General features: G+C 42.8%; 1 protein-coding gene across 1 annotated transcript in view; it reads left to right on the plus strand.

The window, feature by feature from the left end:
• LOC104501757 (transient receptor potential cation channel subfamily V member 6-like) overlaps positions 1 to 5,756 on the plus strand; it is a 22,416-nt gene extending 16,660 nt beyond the window's left edge. Inside the window, exons 9-15 of the mRNA XM_010145624.1 lie at positions 1 to 82; positions 1,222 to 1,298; positions 1,590 to 1,755; positions 1,963 to 2,029; positions 2,632 to 2,900; positions 3,936 to 4,042; positions 5,483 to 5,756. The exon at positions 1 to 82 is cut by the window's left edge and continues 5 nt beyond it. Of these exons, the coding sequence (XP_010143926.1) occupies positions 1 to 82; positions 1,222 to 1,298; positions 1,590 to 1,755; positions 1,963 to 2,029; positions 2,632 to 2,900; positions 3,936 to 4,042; positions 5,483 to 5,756 (1,042 nt within the window). The remainder of the gene's footprint in view (positions 83 to 1,221; positions 1,299 to 1,589; positions 1,756 to 1,962; positions 2,030 to 2,631; positions 2,901 to 3,935; positions 4,043 to 5,482) is intronic.
• Positions 5,757 to 9,524: the final 3,768 nt, after the last annotated feature.

Consider the following 9,524-nt stretch of genomic DNA (forward strand, 5'->3'; position numbering starts at 1 on the left):
TTACATAACATATGAGGATGAGCTGAGACTGGTGGGGGAGCTGATCACAGTCATTGGAGCTGTAGTAATTTTGATCCTTGAGGTAAGAGAAACAGTGAGTGATACAGTTTTGAGTTTCATCAAGGCAGATTTTACTTACTAGACAAACAGGAGTTTGTGCTCACAGCTTGGTCGGGGTTATTTGCTTAGTCTAAGAGCTTTGATATACGTTTGTGGTAACAGACACTGTCAACAGTATCCATGGGACGCAACAGAGACTGTGACAATGTCCTAGTAATATTGCAGGTGAGGAAGTATTAATTAGAAGGGTTAGCTGCACTTTCAAATACCATCTGCAGGGTAATGCCACCATTCCTGTCAGCACCATTACTTGGGTCCAGCTGAATCACAGCTGTTGTACGAGATTCTTAGAGATTCTTCAGCCAGCACCTCTAAAAACTCAGGTGTTTAGTGGTGCCGGGTGAAGCGATTTCTGTGTGTACACAGGAAAGTTTATATTTAATTGGAGATCAGTGACTGTATGGACCTATAACAAGAGCCGTACTCAAAGTTCTTAAGTGGACGTGTTCAGGTGTTGTCCTTACCATGAACTCTCAAAAAAAAAAAAAAGGCAAAAGTTATTTAAATTAAAATTAATACATCCCTCTACTTGATTTTATTATAATATGAAATAGAAGGCTGCAACTTTTATATGAGAAAACCCAAATGATGATGTTAGGGATAACTGAAATAAAGCAGGGCTTGTAAGCAGCTTTCTCTCTGACCATATACATTCCAGAAAGACGGGTCCTTCTTTCTGTGGTTGGTCAAGACTCTGGGGCAACACCACAACTAACACAATGAGAATTATAACAAACTCGTTTGATTCCCCTAGAAGGTCACCATCGTCTTCATTTCTGAGGCTTAGCTGTTGGTCTGGTCTCTTCTCAGTAATCCATAGGAACTTCAGGCTCCCTGCTCTGTGCTGCAACACCTCTCTGCCACGTACCAAAGTCTCTCAATCTGCCCAAGCATTCTTAGATTTTCCAGGAATCCCTGTCACATCCCGAGAGGAGCCCAATCATTCTGGTTTTTAAAGTAATATAGAAATCAAACTGTGATCCAGCAAGCAAAGCAGATGCAGCTGGACCCAAGACACTGTGAATACTGGGGATTCCTATGGCATTTAATAGTTTAATGGAATCCTTCTGAGTCCTAGAGTCAATAGAATGTCTCTTCTAGATCCCAGATATCCTTAGAGTCGGAGCAGCGAAATACTTTGGACAAACCATCCTCGGAGGGCCTTTCCACATAATTGTGTAAGTACATCACTTTTTAAGTCTCTTATTTTCTCCACTGCTGTCTTTTGCCAGATTAGTCATTTTTCTCCATTCTTGTATCGTATTCTTTCTCTTGATTTATTTCTCTTAGTGGCTCAACTCATGTGTAGGAAGCCAGACAAGTGGACACGTAGAATTGACAATGCTGAGAGGTCTCTGTCTATGGGTCTTGTGGCTGTATGTGCCTGTCTTGGGATTTTTGAAAAGAAAACAAAAAGCAGGGTAAGATTCCTTTACTGAAAATTTTCACTCTCTTTTCTTCCTTTGCAGCATCACATATGCTTGCATGATTCTAGTAACCATGGTGATGCGTCTCACCAGCACAACGGGTGAGGTGGTGCCCATGTCCTTTGCCCTGGTGCTAGGATGGTGCAATGTCATGTACTTCGCACGAGGCTTCCAGATGCTTGGACCCTTTACCATCATGATCCAGAAGGTACACAACACATATTCTGACAATTTTTTCTCCCGCAGGACTAGCATTAATGGCAAATGGACAAGTTCCTGCCTGCACAGAGGGTTTGGGATTTCACATTCTCTCTTCAGTGCATGGTCTTAGAATCTGAAAAATGGTTTACGTAGGGTTGCGCTGTGACTTGGTGGGACAGTTGGGCCTCATGGTGGCTCTGTCTTTGCTCTACAGATGATATTTGGAGATCTTATGCGCTTTTGCTGGCTCATGGCTGTGGTGATACTAGGCTTTGCATCAGGTAAGTCTTCAAAAGGACATCAGTCGTATGTTACCCCTGCCAGCTTCTTTAATATGAATTAATTGCGTGAGTTTTGATTTATTCTCAGGTTATTCTCTGTGTTAGCTGTCAGAGTGGTGATGAGGTACAGCTTCTATTCCTTTGAGCATTGTCACTTTCTCAATACTGACTTCTCATGAGTCTGGTTTTCAATTCTTGCTCTTTCCAGAGTAATAGAAATCAGGACAATCCAGATAATTCCAGATACATATAAGTCAAGGTTTAAAAACATACTGTATTTAAGATACTTGTCTTTGGAAAATGAGATTAATACACACAGCTTTTTTATAGCCTTGAAGAAGAAAAGATCACTATTTTGAGAACAAATAAATAATGAAAGTAATTCTGAGTCATTTTATAATGTAAACCATTGATTCTAGCCAGGACTTTGTCCTTGTTATGCTGGGTTCTGCCCTAGAAACACACAGAAACACATGCGGCTCCTTCCCAGGCCACATTGCGTTGTCAACATCTCTTACAGGACTCTGTTGTTGCTCTTGGAATGTGATTATCGTTGTTAAATTATCTGTCTTTTTTTTTTCCCCCCCATTGCTTTCCTCCAGCTTTTTATATCATCTTCCAGACAGAGAACCCTGAAAACCTTGGACAGTTCTACAACTATCCCATGTCCTTGTTCACCACCTTTGAGCTGTTCCTCACTATAATTGATGGCCCTGCAAACTACGATGTGGATCTGCCCTTTATGTACAGCGTGGTGTATTTCGCCTTCGCTATCATTGCCACTCTCCTTATGCTCAACTTGTTAATTGCCATGATGGGTGACACCCACTGGAGAGTGGCCCATGAGCGGGATGAGCTCTGGAGAGCCCAGGTAATCTAATTTAGGTGATAGGGGTTTGCTTTGAATATAGAAGGGGAAGAGTTTTCCAGGGAAAACTTGCTAGATGGTGCAATAACCTACTCTGCCATCCGTGCTCTAAAGGAGGTCATGTAAAACCCTTCCCGGCCTTCACTTTTCTCGTGGGCTAATACAATACACCACGTACTTTTAATTCCGTTTTACAGCTTCTGTACATCACCCACCAAATTTCTTCCATCCTTTCTATGCGACTGAGGTGTCTAAGTGCAAGACAACTCTTCCGCACGTTCCCACATGAAACTGTCTTCCAGCGTACCTTTGCTACGCGGGTACTCCTGCCTTATTCGAACAGTGGCCAGGAGCCCACCCAGCCTTTCCTGTCAGTCCTGTGTCTCCCTAGCTGTTTGTTCCTTACGCACAGAATCACTCGTCACACAGAATTACAGTTGCGTCTTTTTTTACAAATCACACTTCTGTGTAACTGAGAGTTAAAATACAATTATAGGGATTGACTGCAGGGAGACAGAATGCCAGATAATGATTACATGTGGGTCAGTAACATTTTTAGATCCATTAACAGAATTTGGCCTGACTCTCTTGCTCAAAAGGCAATAAAAATCGACCAGGTCAGTTATATAGCTGCTCAACAGGGAACAAATTTCTTAGTACTCTTCTGGGAGAAAGCAGTAAGTCAAATGGTTAAACGAAGTTGTGTGGCCACATTGGTAAGTTCTGAGGCAGATATAAATACTGTCCTCTTCTCTAACTTGCAAATTAATTACAGTACTCGTTGCCATCCTGTATAAAAGGAAGGAAATCTGGCAGTGTTTAAAGAGCACTATTGTTTCCTCAAAACATGGCACAGTTAGGACTATCATAGTGCATTGCCCTATGATAAACTGAGTATTTTTGATTTTTCCTCAGTACATATGGAGCTGTAATGAAGTACAGTAATGGGTCAGAAACTGGTAATTTTGAAGGAGAGTGTGTTTTCTTTCTAATTTATCCGAGTTCTTTCTTTCTTTCTCTCTTTTTTTTATTCTAAAGGTCGTCGCTACTACTGTCATGCTGGAGCGGAAACTGCCACGGTGTCTCTGGCCTCGATCTGGAATCTGTGGGCGGGAGTATGGCCTAGGGGACCGATGGTATCTCAGGTGAGTTGTCTTCTAGTGTGTGCCCATAGGATCCCAGAGGAATCCAACGTATTGATGTTAATAAAGGGCCTTTCCAGTGGCCTGGGGAGGGAACACAAACCCCAGTCTGTTTTTTTTCTGTTTGATAGACAAGCATTGTTCCCCTCAGAAAGCACTTCCGTGCAACTCTTTGTGAAATCAGCTGATGTTTTCTTATCCAGAAGTCACAGGAGACAGACCCCAGAAATTGCATGGGTTGCAATGCCTGCATTTTTCTTTCTAACTTCTTACAACGAGTGTCACACAGCAGCACTGCTGTGCCTGGCTGGCTGTCCCTATCCATCAGCTGCATGAAATGGAAGAGGCAGAATCAATCGATTAGGCATTCATCAGCAATGAACTGCACCAGAGATGACTCAGAAACAGAACAGGAATAATTAAAGCCAAGGATTCTTTCTCATGTGAACCTAGTAACTATATTATACTTTGCAAAGACTGCATCAGGGAGCAGTCTTAGGTCCAGGATTTCAGTTTAGGCACGGAAATAAGAAGCAAACTATCTGAAGTCTAGAACACACTAGATACTTCATTATTTCTGATTTTAATCAACATTTACACCAGAGTGAGAGAAGATTGAGCTCTGGTTGGGCACGTGCCTTTTCTAACTGTGTCATCTTTGCTGATGAAGCCAGAAGGGGGAGTGGTAGATGTATGAAATAGGACTTTCTGCAGATTTTTAGCTGAGAAATGAACCTTGTGGATTTTCAGGTTTGCTGAGCAGAGCAAGCAGACTTAAAATGGTACCAATACACAACATTTTCAGTCCAAGGTGCAGAACATAACTTTGCAAGAGCAATATCCCAGCAACAATTCTTCACAGGATGCTGTCAGAAAAGTTTGTCCATGTGATCTAGTTCTGTTAAATTACATGTATGTTCACTCTATACATTGTGGGACAGTATTTCAGAATCAATTTGGAGGGTAGAGAAGGGTGGGTAGAAGTGGAGGAATTAAATAAAAGTTCAGCAAAAGGTAAGTGACATCCTGATGGTAGCAGCCGTGGATTATCAGAAGAGGAAAGAGAAGAATGAAGGAAATGGATGCATACGCACACATACACAAAGGATCTAGAGCTACAGTCAGGTGGGGTAGCTTGTCGATAGCTTACAGATGGCAAAATGGAAAGGGCAAATCATGCCTGAGAAATGAGTTAAAGGACAGCAAACCATGGTCCGATTAGGGTACTGTAGTCAGGGGATGAAGGTCTAGGAGATAGTTGTCTCCTAGCAGCTGCTAGCACCATGCCTATAACCAGTTTCCTGTTTCTGCGTAGATTTTACGGAATGTCTGGGTCAGCAGGCGTACTTTTGGTAGGTGCTTGCTTCCTGTGGCTGCTCGATTTTGTTGATAAATTGGCGTCTTTCTACTTCGCTCAGCTTATGTTTTTCAATCCTCTTACAGAGTTGAAGACAGAGTCGATCCGAACAAACACAAGATGATGCGCTACACAGAGGCATTTAAGGCTCAGGATAAAGATAACTACGACAAAGGTTTGGAAAAGCTGGATGTCAATAGGGACATCCTGTACAAGAAGGAACCGATTGCTCTGTCATTATCACGGAGCACATCCAGGACTAGTTCTCACCGTGGCTGGGAGATCCTGAGGCGCAACACCTTCCGCCAGCTTCGTGCAGAGATTGGTCATGCAATGGAAGAGGAGGTCTATGATGTCTAAGAAGCCTCTTTTTTTAACCCACAACACAGATCACTTTTGCCACCACAGCTGTCTTCTCCAACTGTTCACACACACTCCGGCATGCTACATGCATTCGTCAGCCTTGAAGAACTCTGCTGGTGAACAGTTCATGAACAGTTCATGGCATCTATGTTATGATATACGAATGCAGTCTTTCCTCTCCTACATTTAGTTGTCTCTGCTGTTGCACTGATATTTGCACCAAACTGGTGGACTTGTTGAGCTAGGGTCTGTTTGTTGTGCTTTGTAATGCTCTACAGAAATGAGCAAAGGAAGCCAGAAATGGGATTTCATCCACTTACAAAGAAGTGATCAGTAAGTTGCACCAAACTGGTGGACTTGTTGAGCTAGGGTCTGTGGTGGTTTGTTGTGCTTTGTAATGCTCTACAGAAATGAGCAAAGGAAGCCAGAAACGGGATTTCATCCACTTACAAAGAAGTGATCGGTAAGTCTTCTCCCAGACCATTACATACAGTATAATCTCTCCCTCCGGTTCCACAAAATCCCAATGCTCTCATAGCAAAGAGAGCTGGCTGAAGTTCTCTTCTATGATTTGGTACAGAACCAGAAAAAACCCCGTACCTAAGCTCAGGAATGAAAGTAGATGCTGACACTGTGATAATAAAAAAGGCTGTAACTACTCAGCTGGCATTAAGGGCCTGACATTTTGCCCTCTGAAGAAAGGCAATCTCTACTACCTGCATTTTCAACAGTGCTATCTTAGCAGGACTGTTTGGGGTTTGGTTTGATTTTGGTTTGGTTTGTTCATTTGGAAGGGGCTTTATTTTTGGTGATTTTATTGTTTGTTTGTTTTCTTTTGTTGTCACATGAATGCACTTTAAGCTTTTGAAAAGAAATTTTTGCCAATCGTGGAGAATTCTGAAGAATATAAAGCGGGAATTTCTTTTCCTAATGAGAACACGTATCACCTGTTCAGTGACTTTCAGCAGAGATATTTCAGCAGAGCTATTGATCTTCCGAGTGAGCTGAAGCCTGTCTGTTGAAGAGTAGGATTCTGAACCCTCATCATCATCATGGCTTGGCTTTGCGAACGAAGATCTGGGAAGGGCTTTCCCCACGCTCACTGCAAGCGATGAGTGCACCCTTCGGGGCTGCGCGGTGGGTTTTTTAGGTGAGGGGCAGCGTGCGCGGAGCTGGCTCCACCCTTTACACCTGAGGTTCATCTGCCAGGGCCTGGCGAGCTTGGACGGTGACAGCGAAGTCCTCGGGTCGTAGGTTTGGTTAGAGTGTCCTTCTCTGAGATGATGGATGCCTTACAAGGCTAAATGAGCTCCATCTGCCCGGGTCTGGAGTCAGAGTTGTCCTTCTCCTAGGATGGTGCCCGAAGGCTAGTGAGCCCATCCTGCCCGTGGACACACTGTGTCTGACCCTTCAGCTGAGACCTGTCTGGCCTGGGAGACCCCACCGGAGGCACATGCCACCACCAGCACAGCTCTCAGCCTCACAAGGGCACGCAAGCTCCTTCCCCACGGCAAGGGGGTGCCCGTGAAAGAGATTCTTCAGAAAGGATTCTGAACCATAGTTCTCTGACTTATAACTGAGCCATCAAGATTGGGTAGTGAGCTATATCGTAGCGCTGAAAGAAATGTAGAGGAAATGTTGGATAGATGAATAAGAGCTACTGCAGAGGCAGTTCAGTGGTGCACACCCCTCCACCCCCCCCAAAAAAGTCTAAAACTATGCAATGAACAACTGAATCATCCACACAGTTCCCTTACAGGCATGATGCTGTGCCAGTCTGTCACTTTGTCATCTGCCTAAGGCCACCTTAAGAAAAATGTTCAGAGATATGGACTGTCATTTCACGTTTTTTTTGTGTTCTCAGAAGTGTGAAATTTCATTCCAACAGTGGAAGTACATGGAAAGCAACCCATGGTCTCAACATTTCCTTCCAGCAGGACTAGTAACAGAAACTTTGTTTTTTAACAAACCAAGCATTATTATCTAGCGCTAGACTTTGAGGCAAATCACCCTGTGGTAATCAAAGCAGATAATGAAAAAGTGGAATCCAGTGGATTTCTGATTATACTGAAATATCACAGTAAGCATCTCCTATATCTCCTCTCTTGCAGGTGCTATAATGACAATCGTGATACTTGCAGTTATCTGTATTTATTTAAATGTCCTCCTTCTCTTGCTTGAATGTGTATTTATGCACCAATAAAAGACTGACAGAAGACTGTCTCTGGAATGCAACTGCTTACTTTCGAGTTGGCTTGTTTTGTCGAATTGGGTGGAAGTGTTGTCTGGTCTCGCTCACTAAAGTATTGTCAGTCCTTCCCAACACCTTTGGGGTTTGTACTGGTGATCTATGGAGATGTGAACCATGTGGTACATTAACAATCGCTGTTGTTACGGAATCACTGCTCTGACTGTAGGTGAATTTTCCTTCATAGTGAATAACAAATAGCAGGAAAGGGAGGACTGATGGCTTCCCCCTCTTCCCCCCACCCCTGAGTGTAGTAGTCTTTTCACTAGTTTGAAAACCTGCAGAAGTACAATTAAGATGGAGCTGCATATAGTCATTTCTACGAAAGATCTCCTCTGATTATTGTTACTGTATTCCTCTGATTATTATTATTATTATGCCTGTCTGAAGCATAAGCTGTGTAAGCCCTGGTTCTGATTTTGTGTCCTTCTTCATCGCTATAAACAATAATGAGAATTTTGATGCTGGAGCTCAAACCAACATATTGACATTGCAGGAGGTAGAACAGAACTCAGTTAGCAGTGCCAGGCCTTTACAGATTTCTGTATTTGATCTCCACAAAAATAAAAGAAAAAAATTACTAGCAGATATTTTTACTGAAGTGCCTTCTCTTGTAAAATTGCATTCTGTAATAGTTAGCTTTCAAACACCTTGCAAAGAACCCATGCACAGAACAGTGTCAGAATGGTGTGATTCGTTTCCTCTCCTTGGAGTTGCCTAATGTAAATAAGACAGAGAATCATCGAATCATGGAATAGTTTGGGTTGGAAAGGACTTTAAAGGTCATCCTGTCCAACCCCCCTGCAGTGAGCAGGGACATCGCTCACTAGATGAGGATGCTCAGAGCCCGGTCCAACCTGACCTTGAGTGTTTTCAGTCTTGGGGCATCTATCACCTCTCCAGGCAACATGTTCCAGTGTTTCACACTCCTTGTAAAAAATTTCTTCCTGACTGCTATTGGAATTTGGCTTCCAGTTTCCCCAGGTGACCTGCATATTAAAAAAAAATGCTGGAAAATGACCTTATTCAAAAGGGGGCAGATTATTTTACCAATCATAAATGACTCCTTGATCACCTTTGCATACTCCTTTTGTTGATGATGAGTGGTGCAGACTGGTTTTAGCACAATCTATTTGACCTGGCAGATGAACAGCTATAGAAGAAAATTTGAGGTATGAAAAGTCAGCAGATATAATGGGCACACTAGAAGCTGGAAATAACAAATCTAATACTTAAAAGTGGAACACCTACCCTTATCCATTAGCTTATACACACATAAACCATGTCCATGTGAAACTCAAATTATGAAGCAGTAAGAGGCACTAGACTAACATTTGAGCTAGTTCAATGGAATCTGGCTAAGTCTCGGGAACAGCAATGGCTGCTGTCACACACAGGCACAGCACTGTCACTGCTCATGCTGCGTGAACGTGCTGCTTCAGGATTTGCTTCAGTTTTTTACATTTTGTGTTGCAGTTATATCCTAAAATTCTGAAACAGTATTGCTGTCCCTTGTT

The sequence above is a fragment of the Buceros rhinoceros genome, unplaced genomic scaffold, assembly GCF_000710305.1.
Source record: "Buceros rhinoceros silvestris isolate BGI_N320 unplaced genomic scaffold, ASM71030v1 scaffold491, whole genome shotgun sequence".
Taxonomy (NCBI): domain Eukaryota; kingdom Metazoa; phylum Chordata; class Aves; order Bucerotiformes; family Bucerotidae; genus Buceros; species Buceros rhinoceros.